This window comes from Odocoileus virginianus, chromosome 23 (genome assembly GCF_023699985.2).
Source record: "Odocoileus virginianus isolate 20LAN1187 ecotype Illinois chromosome 23, Ovbor_1.2, whole genome shotgun sequence".
NCBI lineage: Eukaryota > Metazoa > Chordata > Mammalia > Artiodactyla > Cervidae > Odocoileus > Odocoileus virginianus.
In genome coordinates this window covers 47,114,471-47,132,062 of record NC_069696.1, presented here as the reverse complement: position 1 = coordinate 47,132,062, position 17,592 = coordinate 47,114,471, and the positions used below count along the sequence as shown (strand labels likewise).

The 17,592-nt window shown below is 44.2% G+C and overlaps 1 protein-coding gene across 1 annotated transcript in view; it reads right to left on the bottom strand.

Annotated features, from left to right (window-relative positions):
• Window positions 1–2,988: 2,988 nt before the first annotated feature.
• Window positions 2,989–17,592, bottom strand: part of PAH (phenylalanine hydroxylase) — an 82,348-nt gene continuing 67,744 nt past the window's right edge. Inside the window, exons 8-13 of the mRNA XM_020880112.2 lie at window positions 16,803–16,872; window positions 13,243–13,299; window positions 9,761–9,856; window positions 9,113–9,246; window positions 5,669–5,784; window positions 2,989–3,598 (exon numbers count right to left, since the gene is read on the bottom strand). Coding sequence (XP_020735771.2) covers window positions 3,555–3,598; window positions 5,669–5,784; window positions 9,113–9,246; window positions 9,761–9,856; window positions 13,243–13,299; window positions 16,803–16,872 — 517 coding nt within the window. The 3' untranslated portion in view covers window positions 2,989–3,554. The remainder of the gene's footprint in view (window positions 3,599–5,668; window positions 5,785–9,112; window positions 9,247–9,760; window positions 9,857–13,242; window positions 13,300–16,802; window positions 16,873–17,592) is intronic.

The following is a 17,592-nucleotide window of genomic DNA, read 5'->3' as shown; positions in this document are numbered from 1 at the left end:
CAAACCACTCCAGTATTCTTGCCTGGGAAATCTCATGGACAAAGGAGCCTAGCAGGCTACAGTCCAAGGGGTTGCAAAAGAGTTGGACATGACTTAGCAACTAAGCAACAACAAGCATTTCTAAATGTCAGTTGTTGAAGTAGTGTAAGATACAAACTACCTAGCCATAACCTAGCTTAAACAGGAGATAATATTTTTCTTTTAAAAAGTCATAACTTAGTGTAATATTTTTCAATAGATTTAAAAAGGGGAAATCACAAATTTAGTTGTTCTCAAATTTTTCTTGCAAAATAGTTTATTTGTGAGAGACAATTTCACTATACTTTTTGTGATTAAACTCAGAAAAAGTTTTAAAGATTAAAGAGTATTGAGCACCTACCATGTGTAACATGCCCAGGCTTTCCAGTGGTGAAAAAGATAATAAAGGTTCTTGATTTCATGAAGATGATATTTTAGTGGTAGATTCTCTGAAGCACAACTAAATGATATAACTTAGAAATTTAGAATTAAAATTTAGTTTCCTCCTTTCAGAAACTTACTGAACACTAATACTACACAATTTTAATATTCTTCCATGTATTTCTTTTGTTTGGACATAGCAAGATTAGCTGTCAGTAAAACATTACTATTGCTTCCTTAAAAACTGTTTATTTACTGCATGTTGAACAAATAATAATACTAACACATGGAAATATACTGAATCCAATTGCTGTACCTTTTATATCTAGATGAAAGAAGCTAAGTACTGAGTAACACATGAAAATTTCAGAGACTAGCTTCCATCCAGTACATAATTTCTTCCTGCCTAAGCTTTCACTTAGAACACACTAAATTATCTTCAGTAGGACTAAAAATCACTATAAAATAAAATAGCCAGTATAAGATACTTTATAATATCCCAGTACCAAAATCAAGAAATGTTCTAACTTACATTTAATGTGAAGTAAAGAAACAGTTTGAAAAAGGAAAAGGCAACCCACTCCAGTATTCTTGCCTGGAAAATCCCATGAACAGAGTAACCTGGTGGGCTGTAGTCCTTGGGATTGCAAAGAGCTGGACACAACTTAGCAACCGAACAGAGCAAAAAAAAAAAAAAAGTCATCAAAACAGTTCCTTTGCAGGGTACTTGAACCCTAGATGAACACCAGAGAAAAAGTCCACTTCCAGTTTTAGAATCAGAGCTTGTCAAGGAGTTCTTCTAAGGCAAGAGGAAACAGAGAAAAGAAAATCCCCCTTTCAAAGCAATGAAACCTCAGACACATTCAGACCAAATTGTTCTTTCCACCCATCTGGCATACTTGGGCGGGTATTATTACACCCTATTAGCAGATTAGTGACAGCTGTTTAAAGACACAAGTTAGCATTTGAATTATATTTCAAGGCCAGAAGGGATCTTGATTCATCCAGTTTAACTCCTCATTGTCAGAGTAAACCCAAGGTCCAAAGAGGAGAAGTGACTTATGCAAGGTGACATCATTAGCAAGTGGCAGAACTGACCGCCAGAAATCAGGGCTTCTCAAACTTGAGGTACCCAGTAGATGTGGCTGGGCATAAGAGAATAACTGGAGTGCTTAAAAACACAGGTCTCTGTGTCCCATCCCCAGATATTCTACTTGGGTAAAGACCTTAACGCCGGGGAAAAGTGAGGGAAGGAGAAGCGGGCGGGGGACAGAGGATGAGATGGTTGAATGGTTTCACTGACTCTCAATGGACATGAGTTTGAGCAAACTCAGGGAGATGGTGAAGGACAGGGTAGCCTGGCGTGCTTCAGTCCATGGGGTTGCAAAGAGTCAGATGCAACTGAACAACAAGGCTGGGATTGTGCTTCTGATTTACTGTTGATAATGATACAACTGGTCTAAGAATCACACTTGCAGAAGTATTACAAAAATCATTGACGATTTAACTATTTCCATGATAAAATGATAGTGGTGTGAGAATTTCAAAGCAAAGCTTTTAAGACACTGCTTTTCCCCCGCTGTTTCTTATATTTGTATAGTCACGTAAAATGCGCAACCAACAAAAGTCAAAATCTGTCAACTGCCCAGACTTGACTTAGATCATCACAATGATCCCCTGCAAGGGGTGGGAAATCTGAAACTCTGATCATTCTTTCACATTACAAGTTTATCCAGCTAATATATTTCTAAGGCAATGAGAGGATTATTTCATTCCAAGAAACTACAAAATTGAGAAACCACTAATGTTTTTTGTTTGTTTGTTTGTTTCATTTATTTTTATTAGTTGGAGGCTAATTACTTTGCAATATTGTAGTGGTTTTTGTCATACATTGACATGAATCAGCCATGGATTTACATGTATTCCCCGTCCCGGTCCCCCCTCTCACCTCCCTCTCTACCCGATTCCTCTGGGTCTTCCCAGTGCACCAGGCCCAAGCACTTGTCTCATGCATCCAGCCTGGGCTGGTGATCTGTTTCACCCTAGATAATATACATATCGATGCTGTTCTCTCGAAACATCCCACCCTCGCCTTTTAATGTATTTTAAATTCTCACATTTGTTGAAGATTTGCTGTTTAATAAATGTATTCCCTTATTCATTCAATGAATATTTACTGAAAATCTACCATCTGGGATTTTAATTAACATCTATTGCATCTTAAAGGGGCTTCTCAGGCGGTGCTAGTGGTAAAGAACCCACCTGCCAATAGAGGAAACTTAAGAGACTTGGATTCTATCCCTGGATTAGGAAGATCCCCTGGAGGAAGAAATGGCAACCCTCTCCAGTATTCTTGCCTGAAGAAACCCATTAACAGAGGAACCTGGTGGGCTACAGTCCATGTGGTTGCAAAAAGTCAGCCATGACTGAAGTGACTTAGCATGTATGCACTGCATCTTAAATGTCTTCAAAATGTCTCCCAAAACAGACTTGACGATTGATTGGAAAATGATACTGCAAGTTGAATCAGATGGAGAGTTCTACCGCCTTCCATACCAGTGTTTATGATGATAATAAAACACAAAAATATTTTGATAGTACATTATGAACTTTAATATTTGTACTGATTTTAATAGGCTTCTGAATTAAAGAAAATCTACGTAGGCAAAATAGCAAAGCAGTAAGTAGAATCGTAGTTCCCTGAAATAGAAAATGACTTTTGTAGGCTAAAATTTATATTAAATCCAGAAATTCAATTCTGGTAGGCTTGTGTTTCACAGTGAGGGATATATATCCCTTTAGAAATTCTCTACAGCAAATACTGAAAGTATTTAGGAAGGTTGAATAAAGCAGGTCCCAAATTTTCATTAACTTTGATGAAGTGTGACAGGTTATTGATTTTTAATTCAATTCAGAGTATGAGATTATCATCTCTAAATCACAGATGACCCCAAAAGACCCATCATTATGCTTTGGGGTATTATTAATATGCTGTCATTTCAGATTATTTTATTTGTTGACCCACCATCTTGCTCTCGAAAGGATTTAAGGCTTCATTTTGAATTAAGACTTGTTTTTTACACTTTTTAAGATGAAATGAAAGAAGCAGTTGGATTTCCATCGAGAGATTCTCAGTTTAGGCTCTGTCTGTGACTTCACTTTAATTTCTGGAGGGCACTGCAAAGGATTTCAACTTCACCTACAAAGAAAAACAGAGGAGCCACTCATACTGTGAACAAACACCCTTCAAGTGTCTGCAGTGTGTAAAAGGTTAGGGAATCAGTGGGGTGTGTGCATACACTAGGAACTACCCCGACCTTCAAGGAGCTGATAGCTTAGCTAGGGTGATAAAATCTGATCCATTACAGATGATTCCAAGTTGTAGGAACTGCTAAAGAGCTATTAATGTAATTACGCTTCCTCTTTCCATTGTCTGTTTCTCAGTGAAGGAGGTAATAGTTTTCTCCCCAAGGAAATCACTAGCTTTTCTGTTTCCTTTTCACATGACCATCCACAGATGCTTGTAAAGGGCTAAGCCACAGGACCTAAAAGTAGGGTTCACGTTGCCCCCCACCCCCACTCCATGTCAGAATTCCCTGGGGCTTCATTACAAATACAAATCCCTGACTCATATCACACATTCAGGGAATTTATCTGGGAGTACAACTCAGGACTATCCATGTCTAACTAGCTCTCCAAGTGATTCTGAGGCACACGAGGTTTGAGAAGGCATGGTCTAAGCAGAGAACTCAGCCTAGATTGCCAGACCACCAGACTAAGTAAGGTATGATGGAGTCGCTTTCATTCATGCCAGATTCTCACAAGCCAAGGGGCCACAAGGACACAGACTCTTCATAGAAGTGGAAGGGGACTTGGAGACAGACCAGCCTTATTCCTGCCTAGATCCTGAGGACAGTATAGAGATGATGGGGCCTCATATAAGGTCACAGAACTCTAAGGACCCTCCAGTTCCTAAATCTGTTAGTCAGTGATTTTTAGAAACCTCTTATAAATAATAGTCTTTGAAATTATTTTCACTTTCTCAGGGGAAATGAGAGAGAGAAAACGGCTACGGCCTAACCCTCCTCTCTCACACCCCAGCCTCCAGAGCCCGTGGCTGGCCTCTTTGGTGAACAGATTATTCCAGCTGAGTGTTCAAGATGGGATCTATGGGAGGGAATCAGCCTTGGACTTTATCACAATGGCTCATTATGGGAGGGAGGCCATACCTGATGGAAACCAGTATAATGGGCTAGTTCTGCATATTAGCAGTGGCCTCAGGCAACGTCACAGGGGTAGAGAGGGATAAGCCAAGTCCACCAGCCCTTCCGGCCTTTCTTAGCACGTTTTTACAGACAGACACTCCCCACCCCTTGGACTAGAACTTCTCCCTTTAAAGCTTGATCCTTGGGTGGTTTTGTCCATTCATTCAATAGTTCTTGAGTACCTAATATGATTTTTCGGAATATGGCTAACTGCTGGGGATTTGACAGCAAACCCGACATGGCCCTCTGCTCAAGTCTAGCTGGGGAGACAGACAAGCAAACAATTATAAAATAAAAAACCTATGATAAGTGCTCTGAGAGAGGGATCTATGGGAAGGCCAAGACCTAGGAGGGACACCCAAACCAGACTTACCCTAAGAAGAGATATGTATGAACAATTGAAAGATGAACTGGGATGGGGTCCCTAAACAGGAGTGGTAAAGAGAGTATTTTAAACAAAAACTGTATGGGCAAAGGCCAGGGGAATGCATGGGAACTAAGAGCTGGTCAGTGTTGCTTGAGGGGAATTTGAAGGCTAGAAAGAATTGGGAGATGAACATAATAGCACAATGACTTTTTAAGAACAACTATTATAATAATCTTGTCCAGAAAAAATAAAAGGTCAATGGATGAACTGCTCTGTGATTGATAAAGTAGATAAAATCTACCCTTAGGAGCTGGGATTCCAGGCAGAGTAAGGTCCAGTGGACACTTAGAGGGGAAGGGGTGAAAATGCAAAGAGAAAGGGGAACGTGCCAGCAACAAGCCAGGGTAGAAAGGTGGTGGGTCATAGGAGGTGGGGTGGGATCCAGGAAGGTCAAAGCAGAGAGGACACTCAAGGCAATTCTGGCTTTTTACTGCTCAGTTTTTCTCTCTCAATAAGTCAGTAGCTTCCCTGAAAATGTTTTTCTTAAATATTTAATACATTTCTTACTGTTCCTCTGAGGAAGGTAAGAAAACACAATCCTATATGAGAATGGCCTCAGAGGGTGTATGTTACTTACTACTGATGGAGTCAGCCAAAATCTTAAGTTGCTGGGTGTTGTCCAAGACCTCAATCCGTTGAGTGTATGGGTCGTAACGAACTGAGAAGGGCCGTGGGATTGTGGCAGCAAAGTTCCTGAAACCAAAATCATAGGTCTGAGTGAAGGCTACCATTTGGGGGAAAGTAATTTAAAAAGATTTTTCAGTGGCATTCACTTGGTTATTAGTAGCATTGAAACCTCACCAGGGGCTTTAGTACTGGGCTGAGAAGTGAAATGGAGTTTTAGGTCCTCTTTGGGAAGACTTTGTATGTGGTAGGTGTGTCTGTGTATATACAAACACACTTATGCACATGCCTCCAAAATGTCAGAAGTAGCTTACAATAAAAGCACAGTATACAATAAGGCCAAATTCTTATCATTAAATAAAATAAAAGGAGTAAGTAAAATCTAGCCAAAGAATGTTACAGAAGGGAAAAAACTTCTGAGATGCTTGATCATCAAGGCAAAGAAGGAAAACATGGTTCTCAAAGTTGAAGACAACACTATGAATGAAACTTAACATGGATTGAGGGCCTCCTACGTTTGAGAACTAGAGCAAGTTTCAACTGTTTTATACTCTTAACAACTATTATCTATTAACTAACTATTAACTATTTACTAAATTAGCCTTCATAAAAACCTTAAGAGGAAGGTACCATTTTACTATTCCCATTTTACGATGAGGAAACTGAGGCTTGAGGAAGCTAAATAACTACTAAGGCCATGCTGGCAACACATTATAAAGAAGGGAAAGAATACAGGTAGTCTGAATCTGGCCTGGGCCCCTCACTTCCCTGCCTGCCTGGTGCATCACTCCTGGGCCTGGGAGGAATCTTTTCTTAGTGACTGGGGATGCATGAAGAATAAGTGGTTAAGTATCCTGCCCCATCTCTTCTTTGGAAAAAGCCTTCTCAGTCCAGCTGGTGGCATGAACCAAGCAGTAGACACCTGTGACTCTGCCTGCTCTTCCCCTCGTCCCTCATTCCAGGGTGCAGCTTGTTTTTTCTTTGGGGACTCGACCTCCCCCACTGGAGATATATGAGTTGGGCTGTCAGTCTGAGGCCCACTTAGTGCTCCTCAGGTCAAGCAGCGGGTGTGTGAACAAACTCAGCCCTGTCTCTGCTAGAATTTGAATACTGAAACTGAAAATGGTTGGCATCGGTTTCTTTTAGTTGGGATGCTCTGAGGGTATCCCAGAGGAGCTCAGATCCCCTCCTTTTTTGAATTATCTTTCGTTCTGTGAGCCAGCTCTCAGCAGATGAGAGCTTTTGTGTCTCCTCTGGGCTCTAGACACTAGCAGTGAGTGAGTGCGTACTCAGTCATGTCTGACTCTCTGTGACCCCATGGACTATATAGCTCACCAGACTCCTTGGTCCACGGGATTTTCCAGACAAGAATACTGGAGTGGGTTGCCATTTCCTCCTCCAGGGGATCTCTCTGACCCAGGGAATGGACCCGCGTCTCCTGCATTGCAGGCAGGTTCCTTATTACCAAGTCATCAGGGGAAGCAGACACTAGCAGAGCAGGTGGAATTTCAAAGAGAGGCCCATGTCCTGGCAAGGTCTTCCCTGTTGGCCTGAGGCTGATCACTCCCTGAGTGAGAGAATCATCTCCAGAACGACCTGTCCATGTGGGAATCTCAGTGCAACTCAGCAGTTAAGAGTACCAGCTCTGAGTTCCACTGCCTGAGTCCAAACCCTGGGCCGGCCACTTACTAGCTGTGTGATGCTGAGGGAGTTACTTACCCCTTCAATGTTTCTGCACCCCTATCGCAATTTGTGGTCTAAATGAATTAATATCTGAAAAGCACTGAGAACAATGTTTGGTACAAAATAGCTACTAGGCATCTTGAAAAGTGAAAGTGTTAGTCACTCACATGTGTCCAGCTCTTCGTGACACCATGGCATGTAGCCCACCAGGCTCTCGGTCCATGGGACTCTCCTGGCAAGAATACTGGAGTGGGTAGCCATTCCCTTCTCCAGGGGATCTTCCCGACCCCAGGGGTCGAACCCATGTCTCGTTCATTGCAGGTGGATTCTTTACTGTCTGGGCCACCTTACCTGTAACTATAATTACCTTGGTGGAATAATGCATGAACTCCTGAAAATCCATAACCCTAAAGGAGTTCCAGGAATGGCAGAGTGGAACCTTTAGGGCCACAGAAAGCCTAGGTTCTCAGTAAGGGTGAAAATTTAGGAGAAAAATGGCAAAGAATGGCAGGAAGGACCTAAGGGCCCTGGAGAAAAGAGCGGAGGGAGTCATTTGGGGTCAAAGAAAGTGCGTTTGTGGGCTACCATTTTACTGTTGGTTACCTAAGCCCGGTGCATTCAAAGCTGACATGCCCAGCTTCAGGGATTCCAGAAGCCTGTAGGACTTACATTTATTACACATCACTGCTAAGATACAACAAAAGAAGTGGTAACAATGGAATCATGGCTGCCCTGTATAAGTAGACCCTCTGTCCATCCCACCACCTGCTGGGAGCAGTATGGCTCTGGCAGGTTGATGGCAGGGCCATCTTCTCAGGGAGCTGAGAGTCTCAAAGTCCTGGTACCACTCCACCAGCCTGGGGCTGAATTGCCTCTGAGATTGGCACATTTGCCAGTTACTCACTGATTCAGAGGATGAGATGGTTGGATGGCATCACGACCCAATGGACATGAGTGTGAGCAAACTCCAGGAGACAGTGAAGGACAAGCAAGTCTGGTGTGCTGCAGTCCATGGAGTCACAAAGAGCCTGACATGACTTAGCAACTGAACAATAGCAATACTGAGTGTTTGCTAGGTGTCCGGCACTGTTCTTGAAGTCGGGGGAAAGAGCAGAAAGGACAAAATCCCCTATCCTCAGGGACCTTAAATCACACAAGATTTTAGACATTAATAAGTGCTAAGGAGAAAAGTAAATCACAGAGCCAGTAATGAGTAGTGGGGGGTGGGGGTGGGAGACAGGGCTGGGTATTGATTTTAAGCAAGTTGTTTAGAGAAAGACACACAAAAACGGTTAAATGTGGGTAAAGGCTGAAGAGAGGGAGGGAGGGAGTTATGCAAGTATGTGGGAGAATAAAGTGGCAAAGGACTCCCCTGGGTGAGAAAATGTCTAGTGCTGTTTGATGGGGGGACGTCTGCGGCTGCTCTGAACATATGAGAGTTCAGTGGGCCTGGTGGCCGCACTGAGCAAGGATAAGGTGGTAGGCCTGTCTGCAGGGGTCATCATGTTCGGCTAATAAGCTACGAAACGGGGTCCTGTAAAGGAAGGCACTTCTCTCAACAGGGAGTGGAGAGAGACAGGGTGGGGAGAGAATACTGTCTGATGCACGCCGCTGCTGTAGGCACTGAAATCCATTCTCCTGCCCAACCTCCCGCAGACGAGCGGCACCAGGTCGAGTCCCAAGGGCTGCTGGCCTAGCTTGGTTACCATCTCACCTCACTTTCTCCTTGGCATCATTAAAACTCTCAGCCACATAATAAAGAGGCTGGAACTCTGTGATCGTATACTCCTGGACAGCGGTCTTCTCCAGTTCCAGAGGAAGGAGCTTCGGCTTGCCTGATAGGCAATACTGCGGGTCCCAAATGGAAAGTCGTCATGGTTAAGTCAGCGCTGCTGGTCCCTGCCTCATCCCCTATTTGTGCATCCCTTCCCAACTTATCCTGATTCCTGCCATACCCTAGTCCCAATGCAGGTGAACTAAATTATTTTGCACATACTAGAGAGCAATCAGGATCAAGAGGAATATTTTACCCCAACCATTTTCAGGTAAGGTGATCAACAGATGGTGTGGGAGCAGCCACATTTTCTGGCATGTGTTTGCCTGTGTCCCAATGCATAGTTCAACCCTAGATTCAGGAGGCCCCTCTGGTCTGGAGACCTGTGTATCTGCAGTTCAATTTCAATCTCTAAAACCCACAGTCACAACCAAATCACAGCTGGTAAGAGGTCAATCACTTGAGGAGAAACCCTGAGGTTTAGTTTCAAAGTGGATGTAAGAGGGTTTCGACAGCACAAAGGGAAAATGAATGGTCTGCTGTACCTATCACTCTCAAATCCATCCATGGTTCCTATTCGGTTCATACCTGTAATTCACCAAAGGATGACAGGAGCCCAGCACCATATGCCTTTATGGAGTCTCCTTGCTTGCAGAGCCCGAACTCCACAGTAAACCAGTAAATCTGAAATGGAAAGTCAAGTTGAAAGCGTACACAAGGAAGCAGCAGGTGACCCAGGGCCAGAGACAAGGTGCCCAGGTGGGAGTTTGTGCAGGTCTGTTCTCTGAATCAGCCTGACCTGGGGTAGTGGTTTCCTGTGCTATGTCTTAGCCTATCCAGTTACCTGTTGAATTAAGAGTTGGCTGAATGCAAGATGCTAAAGCTGAAACTCTAATACTTTGGCCACCTGATGTGAAGAACTGACTCCTTGGAAAAGACCTTGATGCTGGGAAAGATTGAAGGCAGGAGGAGAAGGGGATGACAGAGGATGAAATGACTGGATGGCACCACCGACTCCATGGACATGAGTTTGAGCAGGCCCCAGGAGTTGGTGATGACAGGGAAGCCGGCATGCTGCAGTCCACGGGGTCACAAAGAGTCGGACATGACTCAGAGATTGAACTGCTGCTGCTGCTGCTAAGTCGCTTCAGTCGTGTCTGACTCTGTGCGACCCCATAGATGGCAGCCCAGCAGGCTCCCCCGTCCCTGGGATTCTCCAGGCAAGAACATTGGAGTGGGCTACCATTTCCTTCTCCAATGCATGAAAGTGAAACGTGAAAGTAAAGTCGCTCAGTCGTGTCTAACTCTTAGTGACCCCATGGACTGCAGCCTACCAGGCTCCCCTGTCCATGGGATTTTCCAGGCAAGAACATTGGAGTGGGTTGCCATTTCCTTCTCCAATGCATGAAAGTGAAAAGTGAAAGTGAAGTCGCTCAGTCGTGTCTAACTCTTAGTGACCCCATGGACTGCAGCCCACCAGGCTCCCCTGTCCATGGGATTTTCCAGGCGAGAGGACTGGAGTGGGGTGCCACTGCCTTCTCCAAGCGATTGAACTGAACTGAACTGACTGCAAGATGTGATGGGAAGTGGTGGGAGAGTATTAAGGAAGCCCCCCAAAAGGTACCCCCAACAAGCCACTCTCTATGACAGGAACTCTTCCACCCTCTCTGCTTTCTTCTCTGTGGCATCGGCTAGAGGGAGTTGCTCCCCCAAGTTGGCTGGAGTTACCAGACAATCCCATCAGGCTCAGTGAGAGGTAGGGAATCGGGTCATGATAGAATCAGTGAGGGAGTATATCCTGTTATCTCTGTGACTGAACCACACCAATGCCATTTTGTCAGCTCCATGTAAGCCTGAAGTCCTAACCCTATTCTTTTCTGTAAGGTTGAGCTTCAGTCTATTCACAAGGAATGCGCCAGGTAAGTTCCTCGTCAACTTTTACCCTTCTTATCCAATATAGAATCTTCATCTGACATATGAACACTTTTGCTGAGGCAGATGGATAATGCCTCACAAGGATTAATGGTCATGAGACCTTCCGGGGGAGGGGGGGGAAACCCCTAACTCCTGACAGTGTGAACCTGCTTCTCCCTTAGTAATCAGATTCTATCCTTAGCTTTGACCCCTTTAGTTAATTAACTAATCAATTTTAATTTGGCTGCACTGGATCTTAGTAGTGTTGGCCCCTTTAGCCCCACTGTACCCTTTTCATGGCATAGAGTGTGGTTGCCAAAGCCTCTGGCTGCTGTCTACCCGCCCTTTCCTGTGTCAGTTACCCACAGTAAACTTCATCACTGCATTTTATTGAGCTATCTGCTTCCTTATTCGGCCTCAAATTTCCTTCTCGGTTCTAAGGTTATTATTCAGTATCCCCATCATGCAACAATCTGTGTTAAACCCCTGTCAGTCACTGCACTCAGCCTCCCAAATAACCAAGTCTTTTCCTTCAATAGCTCCCAGTGCAACATGGCCCAGATAAATGGCTTGGGAAATAAGGGTCTAGAATCGATTCCTGGGTCAGGAACATCTGCTGGAGAAGGGATAGGCCGCCCACTCCAGGATTCTCTGGCTCCCCTTGTGGCTCAGCTGGTAAAGAATCCACCTGCCATGTGGGAGACCTGGGTTTGATCCCTGTTGGGAAGATCCCCTGGAGAAGGGAAAGGCTACCCACTCCAGTATTCTGACCTGGAGAATTGCATGGACTGTATAGTCTATGGGATCACAAAGAGTCGGACACAACTGAGCGACTTTCACTTTCTTTCCTACTGAATAGGGCCAAGAGAAAGCCAAGGCCCAGGGTTTCTAGGTAAGTCTATTTATTGTACTAGAGAACATGAAACCTGGGAAGGCTGTCAGAACTGAGTCAGTCTGAGCTCACATACAGATGAGACATCTTTAGCCCAGAGAGGTGAAGTTACATACATACAGTGACACAGCATCTCAAGGCAGAGCAAGGGCCCCAAGACTATTCCCAGATCAGCATATCAATAATAAGATTGTTTTTGAGAAGCTAGGTTGGTGATGAATATTTTTATCACAATTACAGCAAGTAACTTAATGCTGTGTATTTCAGTTTTTTTTTTTTTTCTTACAACTGAGAAATTCTATCAAGTTCTGCAGTTTCTTTGAAAGTCACTTTTTGTATCACCACAGCATCTGGCTTTTAAAAACTCACATCCACACAAGTTTAACTCTTTTGATCCTCAAGATCCTCATGATGTACTTTTGAGATGGAAACGGTATAAACAATTGTATCCATTTTTAGAAATGAGGGTGCAAAAGCCACTTGCCCGGGGTCTCAGAGCAGCTGGGCAGTGAGAAAGGATCTTAGAGGTTTCAACCTTCTCATAAATTCACAAACTTCTAAACTGATATATCATAATGACAGGGAAGCCTGGAGTGCTGCAGTCCATTGGGTCGCTAAGAGTCAGACACGACTGAGCAACTGAACTGAATGATATGTGTGCATTAATTTGAAGTCCCTAATTCCACTATAAAGTTTTATTTCCTATCTTCCAAGCTGAGCACATTATAAAAAACGTGGCTTAGAGGTTAGGAGTGCATCGGTCAAGTTGGAAGGGGCTCTACAGGAAGGAGGCCCTGCCCTGCAGTTGCTCATCCATGGTATCTATGGATGAGAGTTGTCACCCCCTGTGGCAGAGAGTGTTTGGTTAGAAGGCAGAGCCCAGTTCCCACTTTTACCTCGGATCTGAGAAAGGAAAGATCCTCATGCTGGCCCCAGCGCCAGGTAGAAAGTAAATACTTTCCTCTTCAAAGATGTGAATCTAGACTACTTCCCACCCATTCAAGGGGGTTCCCAACGACTATCATTACAGCCTGTTGTAATGATAGTTTAAGACATACTGTTTAAAGTTACATGGAAACATCTGTGTGTAGTTGATTTCAAAATCAAACCACCAAGAAGTCAATATGTGAAATGTCACTTGTGCAAAAGTAAGCAAGGCATTCTGATTATTTTTTCTTTTCAAATGATCTGGCTTTCAGGAAAACAGCAAAGTTTCAAAGACCCGAGACATTCCCACCAGCCAGCAGGGAGAGAGGATACTTACTGTCGCAAGTTTCTCAACGTACTCATCAGGGGCACCCAGGGAGGCGAGGCCGATTTCCTGCAATGGCAGAGAAACAGCCACTGACATGGCTGGGGTCTGCTGACCTTCAGCCTTGACCCTCAGATCCAACCTCGTATTTGACCACAGGAAGGGGATGAGTGACTAGATACCTTCAGAAGGGCCCAGGTACACTCTAACTGTTCTGTCAAGGCTTCCCTGACCACACTTCATAGAATCACAGATCTCAAGAATGGAGGAAGCCTAGTCCTCTATTCACTTTACAAAAGAGAAAACCGAGGCACAGAGTAAAGAGATGACCTGCTCAAGGTCACACGGTATGTTGTGCCTAACATTTCAAATCCTCATTATCCTTCCACAGTTCAAGTGGAATATTCCTGGTGCACTAGATGAGACTTCATCAAGCCCCCTGAAGACACCATAGGAGACTTGCTGTGAAGTTCCTGACATCTGTCCTGGTATATGCACAGCTGGAGAGTCTGAGATGTCACCGGCCACCTCTCATCACATCTCCCAACTCAGAAGCCTCTAGTGGTTTCTGTCTCTTTTACAGCATTTGCTCCAGCCTGATTTGCAGCAGACAGAGCACATATATAAATATATATGTGTGTGGGGGTGTGGGTGTGGGTGTGCGTGCATATATATATATTTCTTTCCTACTAATATGCATTCATTCATTCCAAAAATATTTACTGAATGCCTTTTATGTGACAGGCAATGTACAAAAATGATAAAAATCCCTGACCTTTACATTTAAGTGGATAGACAATAAATAACAAGCATATACATAGGTATGTTAAAGGTGATAAGTTCTTCGGAAAGAAGAAACAAAAGGAGAAAGGGACAAGAGGGATCCAGAGTGCCAGAGAAGCATGGGTGGGGTCAGGGGCTTTGATTGCCCTTTCCTTCATCTTTTTTTTCTTGGCTGCATTGGGTCCGCTTACAGGCTCAGTAGGTGCAGCATTCAGGCTCTCTAGTTCAGGCATGCGGGATTAGTTGCCCTGCAGTATATGGCATCTTAGTTCCCAACCAGGAATAGAATTGAACCTTCGAATGCCTGCATTGGAAGGCAGAGTCTTAACCTCTGCACCATAAGAAAAGTCCTGAGACTGTGATTTTAAATAAGGCCCCAGAATTATTTTGACAAATTGCTGTGTTGCTGTTGTTCAATCTCGAAGTCATGTCTGACTCTTTGCAACCCCATGGACCGAGGCACGCCAGGCTTCCCTGTGCTTCACTCAATTTGCTCAAACTCATGTCCATTGAATCGGTGATGCCATCCAACCATCTCAGTCTCTGTCACCTCCTTTTCCTCTTGCCCTCGATATTTCCCAGCATCAGGGTCACTTCTAATGAGTCAGCTCATCACATCAGGTGGCCAAAGTACTGGAGCTTCAGCCTTAGCATCAGTCCTTCCAATGAACATTCAGGGTTGATTTCTTTTAGGATTGACTGGTTTGATCTCCCTGTAGTCCAAGGGACTTTCAAGAATCTTCTCCAGCACCACAAATTTGAAAGCATCATTGGAAAGGTGATATTTGAGCAAAGACTTGATGGAAGTAAGGCTGTTATTGGCTCTGCTGATAGCTGAGGAAAGAACATTGTACAGGCCAAATGCACAGCCCATGAAAAATCTCTTGAAGGAGAGGCAATGTCCTCTTCCAGGGGATCTTCCCGACTCAGAGGTTGAACCCACGTCTCTTATGTCTCTTGAACTGGCAGGCGGGTTCTTTACCTCTTGCATCACCTGGGAAACCCAAGTCTAACAGAAGACATCATCAATAAATGCAAGGTTGAAAGGGTTCCCTGTTCTCATAGCCACTATTCTTTGGGAGTCTAGATCTTGCCTAAAACAAGGAACCCAAAGTGCTTCACCCCATTCCATCCTGCACTCTAGTGGGAAACTAGTCCTACTTTTAGATCAAAAAAGAATATGCTCGGGGAACTCAAAATAACTCCCTGCTTTGGAACTGTCCAGGTCAAAATTGGAACCAGGAACACTGATGAGCCAGAAGCTCCTGTCTGCTGACTCAGGTAACTTCCAACCCCGCTGTGGGGATCCCCAAAATGGAAATGGCTTAAGAAGGATGGCCATTTAGTCTCTGACTGGGAAATAAAACTTTTAGTAATGAGAATAAAAACTTCCAATCCTAGTTTGAAAGCAATCTATGACATCTTGGCAGCAGGAACCACACTTCTGAAAGTCAGCCACTCCTGTGGTGACACTTCCACAGCAAAGGTTCACCTAATTTCTAAACACTCCCACTTCTAAAAGTCCAACAATCTCTGAACTTCACAATTCCTCCAAGCCCACATAAGGGGCTCACTGGTAAAGAATCTGCCTGCCAATTCAGGAGGCACAGGAAACAAAGGTTCAATCCCTTGGTTTGTTAGATCCCCTAGGGGAGGAAATGGCAGCCCACTCCAGTATTCCTGCCTGGAGAATCCCATGGACAGAGGAGCCTGGTGGGCTACAGTCCATGGGGTCGCAAAGAGTCAGACACGACTGAGCATCTAAAACACATAAAAGCAGTTGTTTTCTTTGTTTAGAGAGGCTGTGTCTAACAAGTACAGTTTTTCCTTGTTTAGTAAGCAGTTAATTTTGCTTTCTGTTTGTTTCAGCTACCATGTGGCAGCCTCTTCATTCAAGAGTAGAAATAGTTCTTTCTTTCTGGCTGAAGGAAGATGCTTAAGTGATTCACATACAATCCCACTACTGTGAAATTCATGCTTGGCCCAGCATTTGCTCATAGGTCATTCCATTTGATCGTTATTCTTCCTTGTGAGGAAGGAGACGATCAGGAAGGCTCTTTATTGATCCACATCTGTGGTGACTGAGACTCAGGGTTGCCTGGCAACTTGCCCTGGGCCACACAGCACTACCATTCCACTCTCCACCATCCCAGTTGCCCAACCATGGTTTGGGCTGCCTCTCAGTGCCAGAAGAGATTTTGTAGGATTCTTTCACTCATCCGAAAAGCATTTTTGAGCCTGCTCACCACTGTAATAGATGAATCAAAGCTTAGTCTGCTGCCTTGACGATGGTGAGATGGCAACTGGCTCTTTATTTTTTTGCCGTGAGTCAGGCTACTGGCACTAGAATCTTGGCAAATGACATCTTACGTACTTAAAGCATATACAAAAATTATTGCCTGATAAGGTATAAAGTGGCAAAGACCCAAAATGTGAGGGGAAAGATGCCACGAGAACTTGGAAGAAGGCAAGGTTACTTCTGCATGGGGATCTGGGAGGTTTTCACAGATGAAAAGGCTCTTAAACTACATTCAGTAGGACAGGTGAAATTAGCTAAGTCAATAACACAGAATTCCTAGGATGACCAAATCACCAGCTCCATGCTGTGGTCCCTGGAATTGGTAATTAGCCTGCCCCATGGGACCACATTCCCACCTGTGGTGGGGTCACAGAACTATATCTGGATTCCATCCTCACAGAGGCCATGAGGGCCCCTCCATGGGTTCAATTTATCTGAGCAATCCAGGTCTCACCCTGTAACTAGAAGGCGAGAGAAATTAATTGCTCACCTGGGAAAACTGGGCAAAGCTGCGATCCGAAAACAAAGGTACATGTCCCAAGAGCTCATGGCATATGTCACTGAAAAACAAAAAGCACAGAGCTTGGAGGGGAGGAGGGTTATAAGCCATGCAGGACTCAGTTTTTCTGCATGAGCTATGGGCAGAAAGCAACAAGCAACTCATTCAGTCTTATAACCTCATTCCTAAGAACAAGGGGTATGTAAGGCTTGGTATCAGCTGAGACAAGATACAAGAGAAAAAGAAGAAGGGAAAAGAAATGTAAGGGACAGGACAGAGCACAGTGGCCAGGGGATTTTGAGTGCATGCCCAGTGGGAAGCAGAACAAAAGAGCCAGGACTCCTATGGGCAGCCATACCCCCGAGTGACCCACGGATCACAAACACTTCCCACCCCATCTTCTCCTTGGGACTGACATCCCTGTACAGATACAATATGCTCAGCTATTCTCCATGGGAACTAAATAACAATAATAGTAGAAGTAATAATAACAGTAACAACAACAACAATAATAATAGTAATGATGCGCCTCTCTTATCCTGGAGGGGGCTGACATTGGTTACAAAAGAAAACTTACATTTACTTAACACTCTAGGTACCAGGTTTACTAGGAATAGGTCTTTTCTGATTTCTAGTAATGAATTTTGCAGGCTGGGAAAGATCATTTGTGGTATCCTGCTGACTGTTCACATAAACTACTTCAGTTCCAGCTGACTAAGGAGATGGCTACATGCAAAAATAAGAAGCATAGTGGCCAGACATTCTGTATCTTCAGCTGAGA